Source organism: Barbus barbus (genome assembly GCF_936440315.1).
Source record: "Barbus barbus genome assembly, chromosome: 32".
NCBI lineage: Eukaryota > Metazoa > Chordata > Actinopteri > Cypriniformes > Cyprinidae > Barbus > Barbus barbus.
In genome coordinates, this window is record NC_136760.1 from 15,316,941 (window position 1) to 15,332,203 (window position 15,263).

The following is a 15,263-nucleotide window of genomic DNA, read 5'->3' on the forward strand; positions in this document are numbered from 1 at the left end:
ATGAATGCTGGCCAAAATTGCAGTTACTGCTAGCAGGGCATTTGGCCGACATTCAAGCCATGAAGTCTTCAGAAACAAAGCGGAATAAGCAAATATTTCCCATCATTCAACTGTGATTTAGGGTCATCAAGAGCCCAGCAAACCGTGCCTTACCAAACTGAATTGGTAAACAGAATGAATAGCCAAGCCTTAAAAATGCAGCTCTGATCAGTCCCATATGCTGTGGGGGCTTTGCTCACCCTCATATTCTATACCGGGGGCCAAAAAGAAAGACATTCTCTGCACTTTTAGATGTGGTCAGGACAGTCACTCTCCCTTTAGACAAGGAGATGTTTATTAGGTTCAACTTTAGCTGGGAGCAGCGCATCTGTCATGGAGCGAGCTTTGGAATTACTTTACTTTACTTTTACTTACTTTTGTCATTTAGCAGACACTTTTGTCCAAAGCGACTTACAAATAAGAAAAAGTAACTAAAACTAAAAGTTACAACTCTATAAATACTATATACCCACATATTTAAGAAAATAAATAAATTAAATAAAATTGACACATGCATATAACAACATTTCAATAATAAACATATAAATGAAAAAACTAAAATAAAAAGCGATACTTCTATCCCTGTCCGGTGGAGTCGCACGGTAGAGTTGATGGTCTTTACACTCTTTGGTCTTCACACTAAGAGGGCTTCACACGACGACTGCCGCGGTATAATAACCTTTTTTATACCAATCCAACAAATCACCATTTCAATTCAGCTGGACCCACTTTCCTGTTTATCAACTACAAATGGCCAAGCAAGTGCACACACTGACAAGATATGCGATACAGTACGAGACCAAACGCGATTTCAGCACCTCTCAACACAGTAAACAAAATAAGCGTTTCCTAGCAACGGCAAATGCGCTAAACACTGAGACAAGTAAATACACTTAATGAATTCCAATCATTCATCTTTGTTAATGGTTCTCCTCATTCTTGAGCTATTAAAACCAAAACCATGGTTATTTTTAACCAAAGGCTAATGCATAAGCAAAGCTTTCCAAACAAAAACCTCCTGTTTTATTTCGCTTATTGTTAATAAGGAATTTGGAGGGGAGCTCTGCATTCTGATCTTTTACAAACAAGAGGTCTGAGCTTTCCTCTGACCTTCTGTAGAATCAATAACTTCTGTATCTACTTTCTGTTTTCACAGACAACATGCATCCAAAGAGCGAGGAGGATGCTCTGTGCATCATTCCATTGAAATGAACTAGGTCCCGCCAAGAAAGCAAGGCTAATCTTTAAACGGGTTAATCGCTCAAGCATCAAGTGTTGAGACATGGCCAAACACGCCGGGGTCTCAAAAACAAATATGCAATACAAACATTTTGCTTGGGGGTCAATGACATGATGTTCAATGTTTGAAAACAATTCTTCTGTGATGATGTTTATTGAATTAAAATACATTTTGATCGTTATTTAGGACCACAACGTAGTGTTCTGATATCACAAATATTCCTTAAAGGAAAATTCTGTTATTGTTTACTCACCCTTATTTTCCAAACAGTTGACAGTAGCCATTGACTTCCACAGAATTCTTTTTTTCTATTCTATGAAAGTCAATGGTTACTGTCAACTGTTTGGTTACCCATGTTCTTCAAAATATCTTTGTGTGTGTTCAGCGGAAGAAACTCTGATTTGGATGACATGAGGGTGAGTAATCAATGAAAATGTTTCAGAACTTTACTTTTGGAATAATATTTTATTATTTTTATTTAGAGAAAAAACTGCTCAAGTTCAGATTATTATGACAAGGCAAGGTTAGTTCAGGTTGTAAAATATAATGTGGTGGTGCAATTGCCCAATTGTATTCATTTTTATGAATTAATTATTTTATGATATACAAAAAAAAAGATTGTTACTTTTAAATAATGATTAAGATGTGTACAAAAAACAGTCCAAGAGCGAACATCCAATAGGCAAAAAGCTCAATGTGGGTGTTACACCACACAAGAATCAAATCAAAGTGGGCACACCATAGCTCCAGAAATAGAAAAATATTTATTTATGTTCGACGTTTCGAGCTTAGACGCTCTTCGTCAGACAATAAGATGTGTATACTGAAATGCGTTATTTCTTTTTACTTTATTGTTACATCAAACATTTTTAGATTCATTTATACTTTGAAGCTTTTTCTTGAAAATGGTAGAACATTTTATCAAAACCATCACAAATGAAATTAAAATAAAAAATGTTGAAATATTTTTTTCTTTTCTTTATTGTGGGTGCAGTTATTTATCATTGACCTTTGTACAACATAACATTAAATAGATCCAAAAATAAAATGTGGTCATTATTTACTCATCATATAAAGGGATCATATCTCTTTATACAACTTGGATTAAACCACTCTATTGACATGGATTTGTTTTATGCCTCCTTTATAACTTTTTAACTTTTGATTACCAGGACTTTTAATGGAGGGACAGAAACCTCTCAGGTTTCATAAAAATATCTTAATTTGCATTCTAACTTTACCTCAACAGTCTCAGTTGGCCTGAAAAGAGACTTCAAACTTGACTTGAGGTTAAATGTGAGAATTATGCTCGCGCTATACCATTCGCATGGGTGTAACGGCACAATAAAGCATCAAAACGACTGTGGGTGAAGATCTTTTGAAGAGAGAAAAGAGGAAAAAGTGGAGATGATTAGATGGTCAAGAGAAGAATTCCCAGCAGTTCTGGGAATTGAGGAAGAGAAAAAGTGAGGCTGCCCCACTAACATCCTTCCCTCAAATGTACATTTTACTCACAGAACTTTATATGTTTTAGACATGAAAAATGGAGCAGCCTGGTTTTTCAAAGGTACTCATTTTATACAAATTGCTTTGTGAAACAATAGTGAATGCTTATGATAGTTTCTGGTGAAGAACGTCCTCGAGTTAATTGGGGCTCGGTCTTCATGCAAACACTAAGGAAGCCCGCTGTGCTCGAATGCTTTGTCTTGTTTTTCTTGGTTCCCTCTGAGGAGGAAGCACGTGTGCGGAGCCCTGGTGCTGGTGAAATCCGAGGAGAGAGTCTGGATGGAGCAGGAGCGCACAGGCGACACCCGGCCAAACAGTCAAGATATCACTCGAACCGCAGTTTCATACCAGCTTCAATTGACACCATGTGTTCCGCATCAAGCCATTATTATAGCTGGTCTTATAAGTAAAACTCAAGACCTTGAGTGTTAAAAGCTTCTTACAACCTTCTTATTCCTCATGTTTTACCCTATTAAAAGGCTTTTGCCTGTAAAGCAGGGGTGTTAAACTCAGTTCCTGGAGGGCTGGAGCCCTGCAGAGTTTAGCTCCAAACCTAATTAAACACACCTCCAGCTAATCAAGTCCTTCAGGCTTACTTGCAAACTACATGGTTTGTTTGTTGGAGCAGGGTTGGAACAAAACTCTTTACGGTTGCGGCCCTCCAGGAACTGAGTTTGACACCCCTGCTGTAAAGCTTTGTGATAGGAAGGTTTTTATGCCATCAAAATGGATAGAAGTGACTGTAATGCTTACAAAATACCAACAGAGGGCAGCGGTTCTGATTCAAGCACCAAGTTCTCAACTAAAACATCCAGAGAAGGATGAATGCTGCTTGTTGTGTTGCCGAGATGACCGCTGGGATGTTGAGGAATGTGTTTATCTCATCCAAAAAATCATTTATGTTAACATTACCCTGTACCTGGCAACTTCCTCAAGATAAATAACAGCCTTCCACTTCTACTTCTTGCCTTTATCGCAGAATAACACAGTCGTTTGTAATCATATTATGAATGTTTATTTACCCGAATTCGGGCTCTGGCAGCCTCCACTCCTCCTGGCTGGCCGGCTATGGACACCTGCAGACAAGAAAGTCACTTGTATATTCACGGAGAACAAGTTATAAGTTATATTTTATTTGATTTTCATTTGTTTTCTCATGCGTTTTGGAACGACATGAGGCTGAGTAAATGATTTTCATTTTTGCGTGAACTAATCCCTTAAGAATGAAAAATACTCGTCTGCCAAATGTTATCATACGAGCACCACTAGGAGGTGAGATTTCTTCATTCTGCCCTGGCTGGCTCTCATTCACCTGTCAGCAAGTAACCACTCTGAACACAACACATGAGCCCACACTGAGGCAGTGCCATATCATTGCTCAATTTCTACATTCCCCACTTAATCAAGTCTGGAAACATATCTCACATCCAATTACGGGTCAGTCTTTATCCTCCCTTAGGCTGCAGACAATATGCATACAATCAGTAGCTCAGTGATACATAAACTCATTTTAGAAATCAAAACAGCTCTAGAACTGAGATGGAAATTATAATCTTTTGGGTGAATATCAAGAAATTTGTCAAGAACATGTCCAGGTCATGTTTCATCCCAAAATAAATATACATATGATTTATAAGTATAAATTATAATATTATTATTATATTATTATTTTTGTATATACTCTTCCATTCAAAATATATTTTTAAGGGAAATGAATCTATTAATTCAGCAAGGATGCATACAATTTAAAGGATAAGGATTTATAATGTTACAAAAAAAAAAAAATCCTGACAAAAAAATATTTTAAGCAGCACAGTTTCCAACATTGACAATAATAAGAAATGTTTCTTGATCAAAAATGTTTCGTGTAATGGGGCGAATGAGACGAGAGACGTGTGGATCCATACGCAAAGCGTGGTCAGAAACAGGCAGGGTCGAGCATCAGTCATAACCTTGATGCCCAGACGTCTTCAAACTGTTTTGAAAAAAAGAGGAGATGCTACACCATTATAAACATGCCCCCGTCCCAATTATTTTGAGACCTGTAGCAAGGCATCAAATTTGAAATGAGCTCATTTTGTGCGTAAAACAGTTTAAACGTGTTATGTTATCTATGTTCTACTGTGAATAAAATATTAGCTCATGTGATTTGAAAGTCTTTTAGTTTTCATTTTATTCAAATTTAAAAAACTTCCCAACATTTGAATTTGAATTTGGGTTGTAAAAAATAATGCTGCAATATTAAAGATGCTAACGGTCGTAAAAATAGGCATAGTTCTTGATTATGCACAAATTTAAGCAGTTTCTTGTCTTTTGATTGTTGGGGTGAAATGAGATTTGGCTTGTTTACATGAGCTGGGTAAGTCAGAATCCCACCTGGTTGCTCTTCTCAGCCTGGTTGTTGCGGTTGGAGTCGGGGAAGTGGATGTGACAGCCCGTGTCCTCCATCACCTTCTTGATATTGTTTCCCCCTTTGCCAATGACATGTGAATGCTCGGTGTGTGAGACGTCCATCTTTAGAGTCACTCGATTGCTCTGAAGAAACAAAAGAGTTGGACTGTATTTACTGCAGTACCATAGTCACCTTGGTTTTGAAGGTGACATTTCTATGTCTAATTTTCTATTTGTCCAACAGCATTCCAATATATATCAGAGGTACAGCATATACGTATACCAGAATATACTAGATGTATCTGATTTAAATAACGCAACACAACTGTTTTTAACTTTTGCCATCACATAATACTCCATGTTTGCTCATGGTGGCTAATTGTGTTTTGCTTCAGTGCAGTGTTTTTTCGAGCTGAGGAACTTGCTTGCACTTCCAACATTAAAACATTTAACATATTTTACAAGTGAACAAAATTGCTTCAGTTTTAAATACAGGAAAACAGATCCTACCCTCTGAGCAGCTTTATTAAAGTTGTGACAGACTGAATGAGATCTATGATTTAGAGTCAAGTCAGATTTCCATTACATCAAGTCCACAGAGAGATGTCACTACACACCATTTCCCATTTCACGTCAAACGTTTGAGGGAAATTACCTCACAAATCTACAGTGATGTTACAACAAACTCAGTTGGCATTGGTGGATGTTCTGCATTATGTCTGGCATAAATTATGAGAATAAAGGATTTCGTTTTGTTTGAAATGTTTTGTTTTGTTAAAGCAAACCACAGATGTCAGCTGCCCCTGAACCACCAATGGCTTCAGTCAGCCAATGCTATAATGTGTTTTCCTTTTGCCCAATACGATTTAAGCCATGATACATTCCTTATAAATATAGGAGGAGCTCCTGATGCTAAGCTCCACATAGTTCCTCTCAGGATCTTCAAATTCAATTGCTTCCAATATCACAGCTGTCGTAAAACCAAATGCATCCAGCTACTACAGCAACCAAAAATGACTGGGAAAACGAATGGCGCATTTTTGAAATGCACAATGACATAGCAAATAACAATCACCTGATCTGACTTGACATGCTCACCTTTGTGTCCAGGACAGACATGATCTTCTCTTTGGCTTCTTTCACATTGTCTCTCTTACCACTGACTTTGATATGTGGATCTGAAAGAGAAAATACATAATGTAAGGCATGTCATAAGCTTTATTTACCTATATACAGCATTTTCAAAAAAAAAATATTAGTTAAACAAACCACTAACTAAGCAGCAATTCAACATATTAGAATGATTTCTGAAGGATCATGTGACACTGAATGTTGGAGTAATGACGCTGAAAATACATCTTTGCATCACAGGAATAAATTACATTTTAAAATATATTTAAATACAAAACAGTTATTGAATCAAATTGTAATAAATTCTCACATTATTACTGTTTTTGCTATATTTTTTGGTGAGCATAAGAGACTTCTTTCAAAACATTTAGAAAATGTTACCAACCTCAAACCTCTGAATGGTATTAAAAACAACAACAACATCCAAAATACCTTGAAGTAGTAAGTCAGTTCTGTATAGGCAATCAGGCAGTTATTATATTGATAAGCAGTTATTATACTCATCTGAAACCTTCATCAATGATATGGACATTTAATCATATAAATTATGTTGTATTAATCATATAAAAGTCCTATCTCACATTAATAATGTTGGGTTCAAATAGTGCTGGCAGAAAACTGCATACAGTGCTTCACGGTTAAATAAATCCAGACAATATTTATATAATTCCAGCACTTGCTCATTCTGTCATTGACTTCTGCACATAAACATCTGTCTCATTGTGCTGCAAAAACCCCCAAATTCCCCTGAACTAATCCACTTTCGCAACCTTCATGCCAACATGAAATAGACCTCTGCTTAGTGTCCCACAGAAAGGCTTCTGACTAATGCCATAATGTCTGGTCCACAAACACCCACTTAGACCCACCTTGTTTGCAAAAAAAAAATTAATTGTTATTTTTTTATTTGATTACATTTGTAAAAGATTAATTAAATACACGGAACACCAAATTTTTACATTATTTTTAATAGTTTCATAAATTAATACATCGTTAAAGTTTCAGGAACTCAGTTACAGCAAAACAAGTAACATGGGAAAAAATCAAATGTAATTTGAGGAAAAAATCAAACAAATTTCATATGACCCCACACATGTTTTAGTAACATGGCAGTTTAAGAATAGCCATATAATTCACTCTCTGCGAAGAAGGAGGAAGACAAACACAAGGCTCCAGGTCTAGAGCTACACGTCTGGCTTTCCGTGCTACAGATTATGTTCCGGCGCTTAAAGGAAGCTTGTGATGAGAGCTTTCTATGCCAGAAGGAATGAGTGGAAAAGCCAGGCTAAATCACTGTCCCATGCAGAAGCGAATTTCTCCACCACAAAATCCTGCAAAACACCCATTCGGCTTGACTGGACGGACACTGCGGGTGGAACTCGCTCCAGCCCGGCTCCAGCAACATTCCATGAAGCAGAACACATGCCGAGCGTTTAGAGTTAGCCACTACAATAAGACTGGCCTTAGTTAAAATTGCATGTAATGTGACCATTTTCTGTGGTTTTACTCATGAAAATGCGCCAACTGAGTGTGGTTTAACACATGTAGGATTACACCCTATGATTAGGACCGCTCAGCTTCCACGCTGGCAATTATTGTCCACCTCACCAGTTTTGAGTGGCATCCCCTTAAGGGTTGGGTTTACAAGAGTGGTGAACACGTTGAAATGTAATATATCTATTGCATACAGAGTAAAACAATGCTGGTGTGGATGGTGTTCAAGGCTGCCACAATGCACCAAACTTTCAAATTTGTGCATGCAAGCAAAAATGTCTTATTAAACTGCTTCAGAACCATAAATCTTCATGACGTTGGTGCATTTATTGTTATAAATATGAGAGAGGGTGGCTTTGTGAAAAGCACAGACAAATTGTTTGGGACTCCTGAGATTTTCATGGAAATATCTAGGCTTAAACTATGGCCCGGTTTCGTAGACAGGGTTTATCTTAAACCAGGATTAGGCCATACTTCAATTAAGATATTTTAGAAATTTTTATAAACGTGCCTTAGAACAAAAAAACATTACTGGTGTGAATCTTGAGACAAAACAAAGGGAGTGACATATTTTAAGATCAGCCAGTGCAAGTTTCTTTCAGTTGAAACAGCTCAGAATTTCATTTTAGTCTAGGACTAGGCTTAAGCCTTGTCTCTGAAACCGGGGGTATATGTTTTAGTCGTTTACAACACTATTAAGATGGAAAGTTCAACAAAGTTACAATATTTAAACTAAGGTGACCAGATTTCTGAAATAAAAACGAAATATCATTGAAATCTCACTTGTTATTATCTATTAATTAAAAACGAGGTATACCTTTATTGTTTTGGTAGCAAAATGCGCTAGTGGAAAGTGGCGGAAAGCGTTATTAGGGATTATGGACTGGGATTTTGGCCAGAAGCAATGGTTTAAAGTTAAAATCCTTTAATGATGGATTTATTTTTTACGAACAAGCAACTATTCTTTTCACAAAATGTTAACTGATGGACTGGAGTTGTGTAGATTATTTGTGGATTATTATGATGTTTTAAATAGGTTATTGGACTCTCATTCTGACGGCACCCATTCACTGCAGAGGATCCATTGGTGAGCAAGTGTTTTACAAGTGATCTTTGGTGTGCAAAATTTCTCCAAACCTGTTGTGATGAACAGGCCAGTCAATTTAAAAAAAATAAAAAAAATATTTTTTTGGGGTGTACTATTAATTTAAGAATAGTGGTACAGTAATCTTAATAATTTGTAATAGAGTTACAATATTTAAAATAAGGTGAGCAGATTTCTGAAATGGAAACTGGGGATATTTCCTTGTTCCGTTGTCAAAATATCATTGAAATCTCACCTGTTATTATCTAAGAAATAAAACAATAAATTTTTGCATGCTTTTCCCTTTTTTTAATTGTTGTAGGTTCCATAATTAATTATTATAATTAATAGGTACGAGGAATGGAAGCATCAAATAGGTTTTTATTTAATTCAACAAAACACACACCATGAAAAAAGTAAATATTAATCATTGCAAATATCAAACTGATCAAACCAGTATTATGACAAAATTATGACTTTACAAAAACACATTGCAAAAGTAAACAAAAAAGTAAAACCAAAATTGACAATTATTAACATAATTATATATATATATATATATATATATATATATATATATGTGTCATTATTATTATTATTTATAGTTATTTGCTACATATTTGCAACATTTTCTAACTACATTTAATATTACAGTAATTACTTACAGTAAATCTTTTTCAAATGTTATTTTATGCTGGTGATTTTGGAAATGGATCTTTGTAAGAGTAATTGTTTAGTCCTGTTACTACTGTTCAGGCCCATTTACCCATTTATACAGTAAATACAAACAGTATTGCTTTGATTTAACATGAATAGATAGTATGTGACTACCTTGAAACCAATAACACATTCTCTTTTGATTATTGATAATAATAATGCTCCATCCAGGTAGAGTTCTTCATGGCAAAAAGCAGTGAAAAACATGCTGTAAAACAAGGACATTTCCAAGGACAGGACACCAAATATACAGTATATATATATATATATATATATATGGCCAGAATGTTATAGCTATCAGTGAAGAAAGACCATAATAATGTGTAGTTACAGTAACCACTAGCAGATTAGAAAAACTCATCATGGATGTTCTTTCACATGGTTTCCTCACACCTCTTGACTACAGTGTTTAAATATAGCTCCATCTAAGGATGATTTGCTGACACACACCTCCATCCACAGCTGGCTTTGATAAGCGGTACAGTGAGCTGATTGGGGTGAGAAGCACATCTGTTGAAACACATTCCTCTGAGAGTCTAAATCAGTCATTTCCAACACAGTGGGGGAATGTGGAAAAGGGGAGAAAATAAACAACCAAATAAAATAAAAAACCATCAACCAAATCAGTTCATTACAGTTATGATTCATCATGCCGAATCAATGGAAAGAATCGGTTTGACTGCTACTGACTATAGAAAGCTTGATGTTTGGTGATTGGTTTAGGATCCTTTGATTTGCTATAATTTTTCAAGTTTGGGTTAGTGGAGATGTTGAGTTTAAGAGGGAAATGTCTTTTCAGAGAGTTGTTTATCCACACAAGGGGTGGTGTGAGCTAAATGGAGCATGCTGTTTTGGAGGCCGCAGCGTTTTACAGGCTGCTTGGAAATGCCCACAGAGGATTGTGTCATGTGTTGAGAGACCCACAAACTGTTGCAGTGCTGCCACTGTGAGTGAAAACAGCCGTAGTAAAAGACAGCAATAGGAGTTAGTACTAAAAAGACGTCAGGAGAATGTGCATCTACATCCTGAGAAGCATGTTTGTTTTAGAAATATACATTAATGTCACAGTCACACACACACACACACACACACACACAAACAAATTGTCTTTTTTCTTCTCTGCATTGTTTCCAAATGTAACCTTTTAATAAATATGGTACTGTATACTATAAATATTTTGTGACAAATTGCTTATGTTCCTCTACTGGATAAAATACTTTGCCAAATGCATAAATGTAAATGTGTGTCTGTAAAATTAAATATATAATATTAAAATGTACTGTTCTGCGTCTTGCAACACAAGTATAGAATAGAATAGAATAGAATAGAATAGAATAGAATAGAATAGAATAGAATAGAATTAATAATCTTACCTCTTGGTTTTCAATGAAGCCAATAAATAAACAAATGAACAAACAAACAAAAAATATTTTCTACGTTTTGAGTCTTGCAGCACAAGTGTTAAATAATGCAAAGCTGCTTTTTAATCCTAAATATATTTTTTAGGAATAATTGAAACTTTTATTGTAATTTATTACATAATTGGTAAGTTATTACATCCTTTACATATGAAACACAATTAAATTAAATGAATAAATGAATGAATTCATTTGTAAAATTTACAAATTATGTATTAAATTACAATAACATTTGGCATATAATTTTATCTGAAGAGACTTAGGCCTACGTTATATTTAATATATACATTTTCATCAGTTCATGCATTCTACGGGACATGAACCCATGACCTTGGTGTTGCTATCACCACGCTCTTCTGTTTAAACTGTTACAGGAACGCGATTTAATAATTGCAATTTAATATGGATTAATACTTGATTCAATTTTGATTGCACTCATACTGGGATGATTTTTAAAAATGGTGTTGAGTGTCCACATGCTAGATTATCTGTCACTGGTGGGTTTTAGGATTGCTGCACCACTAGGTGGCAACCTCAAGACTTTCTCTGTTGCTTTAAACTTTAAAGTGGTCTAAGGAGGAAAGTACCCTTACAACTATGTTCACCAATTTTTCCAAGAAGCTTCAAGTACATCAAAATAATATCCTTGCATCCACGTTTTTAAGATTCAACAAAATACAGGTCCTATAAATCTCCCCTATTCCTTAGCTTTTAAATTTGCGTTCTCATGTGCTTCATAAGTCACATGATTTAGCACATCTGGTGTCACGACATCTTGCACAACAAACAGTGTGAAAACGATGCGCCTCTACTGCTGTGTGTGACCGAACAGATGTTTGTGAGCTAACAAAAACAAAATACACTCACACACTCTGGCTCAATTCAGCACTGTTCACATGAAAGAAGAAATGTATTATGGAGGCTAGCAATTAATTCCATTTCAAATGACAGTGATTCTTTTAATGGAGCGCTTAGGTCACACAGGCCTTTTTGCATGAAGGCAAAGCAGGAAGCTGCTCTGTTTTTCTACTACATACATTGGATTGCTGGACCATCATGAGCAGACAGATGTAGCGGCAGCAATGGAGATGTGATAACATCTTCTCGTGTGAGGGCTGCAACCAAAGAAGGCTTGATGATAATATTGAGACCTTAATGTAGAGGCTCAGGCTTTCCTGTGGCCCTCCAAACAGCGAAGAGGCCTCCCAAGTGTTTATTGCTGTTGTGTTCATATAAAGTCCCATACAACATAGACGTGAGCTGTGAATGTCTCGTTATGTAGCAGAACACTGGTGTGTGTTCACTGCACCATTACAAGCTCAAACACACACACATAGGTGACTGTGTCAGTTTTTATATTAGTGGCAAATTAGTACCAAATAAACCAATCAAAAACAACAACAACAACAAAAAAACAGCCAACAGAATTTATTTTATAATTTATAAATTTTGATGATTTTATATCCTTTTTGCCACTTACATTAGCATTTATTGCTCATATATATATCACACAGTGACAGCAAAGGTTTTAGGTTTTACATTTTAAAATATGAAATATGAGGGTTTTTTTTGATAATTGTTTTATAATCATGTATTATATAATCATATAATACATCAAATAATATGATGTTATATTATATTATATTCTTATGAAGCATATATTTCAAATTATAATTTATAAATTATAACTTATTTCAGGCAAAAGAGACCTGTCAAAGTGATCATTAAAATAAATAAAATAAGAAAATAAAATATTTTAAAACTAATGTTACTAACGTCACAATACAAAATATATTATTTTATGTGTATAGTTTAATGTTTAATTTTCAAAATAAATAAATATTAACATTGAGTATGATAAATAAATAAATAAATAAATAAGTAAATAAAAATGCTAATGCATGAAATCGTATTTTTCTGTTTTTCTGTTTTATTTATTTTATAATAAGCTTATTGCAAGTCTGAATTAGTAAGTACGTTTATGGAACTATTTATAGAATATATATAGTATCAACTATAAAATTATATTATAAGAAAAAGGTTTACTATATTACATTATTTATATTCTCAAAGTATACCTTTCAAATTCTAATTATTATAAATCTGTAGTACTGTTGGTCAGATTAACAAAATAATACATTAAAATAATAAAAATAAAATAATTATGCCTAATTTGAATATTTTAAAACTAAAGCACAATGTAAAATATATTGCTTGAAGTAATACTATACTGTATAATAATATTATTACATTATTAATTTCTTTATTGACCTGTATGCATGAGAAATAACAAGGCTAAAGCCTGAGTTCTAATTTCTCTCTGTATTACTTAAAGTTTACTGCAGTAACTTTACATTAATGAATACATTTATGGAACTTTCTATAGAACTTGTTTTGTATCAGTCATAAAATCCTGATGGAGCCATAAAATTCCAATGTTCCTCGCATCTGTTGTTATGGTAACGTCTCATTTGCTCCTCACACTGTAACAGAGTCATTCTGGGAAGAAATTTATTTCTTTGGGATCAAGAGGGCAAGTCTATTGTATCCAAAATCTGCCGACAAAAGAGCCAAAGACGTTAATTTAAAGGAGGGAACGTTAAATCCCCTCTGGGTCCACTGTGGGAGCATACTGGGCCACACACGCCAGCAGCCTAGCAGCTCTCCATGGAGACGAGAGCCTGGCCTGATGCAACCAAGCGGTGGACCGGGTGATAAGCACTGGAAGAACGGAGCGCTTCGGACTGTTTTTACAGCTGCTGCCCCTCTTTAAGAGCAGGCCAGTGGGAGTTCTGTTCTCCTGTCCCCCTATAAATCTCTCCATACAGCAGCCTGAGATTTATTCAGCGTCCTGAGTTGGACTGGCCAAGATGGACTAGGAGAGAGGGCGAGTCAGAAATGTGAGACTTGAGACTATTGGTTCAGATTTAGTGACTATTATAAACAGTTGTCTTCTAACAGGGGTTTTACCGGATTGTTTTAAAATAGTGTCTGTATTACCTATTCGTAAGAAGCCTTAACTTGACCCTGCAGTTCACTCAAATTTAAGACCAATTTCCAATCTCCAGTTTCTAGAAAAAATTCTCAAAAAATCTGTATTTTTGAAATTGCAAAAGCATTTGAGTATTAGTGGTATTTCTGATGTTTTTCAGTCTGGTTTTAAAATTTTGCACAGTACAAAGTCTGCCCTTTTGAAGGTTTTTAATGATATTTTAATTACGACTGATGCGGGCAATATTATGGCATTAGTGCTTTTAGACCTTAGTTCAGCATTTGATTTTGTTGACCACGGTATCCTGTTGTCTAGGTTGGAGTATAGGTATTAGGGGCACTGTACTTTACTGGTTTCGATCTTTTCTGTCTAACAGAAGAATTTCAGTCAGCATCGGCAAGTACTCCTCTTTTGTAGTGCATTCTATATGTGGTGTTCCCCAGGGATCAATCTTGGCACCAATATTGTTTTCACTGTATATGTTACCCATGGGATCTATATTTAGGAGATTTGGTGTATCGTATCATTGCTACGCCGATGATACTCAGCTCTACATACCACTTAAGCATGATAATAACTCTGCTGTAAATCATTTAACCGCCTGTCTCCTTGAACTGAAAATGTGGCTTATAAATAACTTTCTACATCTAAATAATGATAAAACACAAGTTGTTTTGTTCGGATCAAATGGCAAAACTGACTTGAGCACAATCGATTTGAGCTCTCTTACCCCATATCAAGTCCATGACGCTAAAAATCTGGGATTTATACTTGACTGCGAACTGAAGCTAGATAAACAAATTAATGCCACTGTGAGCTCCGGTTTCTACCATCTTCGTAGATTAGCAAAGGTTAAACCCTTCCTGAGCAGTAAGGGTTTTGAGAGTGTAAAACATGCTTTTATCTCTTCACGACTCGATTATTGTAACTCGCTTTATTATGGCTTGCCAGTCTCATCTATACATCGACTTCAGCTGGTTCAAAATGCGGCTGCCCGTTTGCTCACGGGCAGTCGCAAATGGGTACATATTACACCTATCTTACGTTTGCTGCACTGGTTACCACTGCAGTATCGTATTGAGTTTAAAATTTTGCTTTTTGTGTACAAGGCTGTAAATTGCCTTGCTCCTCCATATCTCTCAGGGTTGCTTACTGCATATAATCCTGTTAGGTCACTGAGATCTCAGACTACACATATGTTGTGGGTTCCCAGAACAAGACTAAAATGTAGGGGAGACAGAGTCTTCTCTG

The 15,263-nt window shown here is 35.5% G+C and overlaps 1 protein-coding gene across 1 annotated transcript in view; it reads right to left on the reverse strand.

Moving 5' to 3' along the window:
- The window catches only part of LOC306852331 (protein bicaudal C homolog 1-like), a 115,147-nt gene that overhangs the window by 37,114 nt on the left and 62,770 nt on the right, over nt 1–15,263 (reverse strand). The window contains exons 4-6 of the mRNA XM_079389066.1: nt 6,275–6,354; nt 5,162–5,320; nt 3,808–3,861 (exon numbers count right to left, since the gene is read on the reverse strand). Of these exons, the coding sequence (XP_079245192.1) occupies nt 3,808–3,861; nt 5,162–5,320; nt 6,275–6,354 (293 nt within the window). The remainder of the gene's footprint in view (nt 1–3,807; nt 3,862–5,161; nt 5,321–6,274; nt 6,355–15,263) is intronic.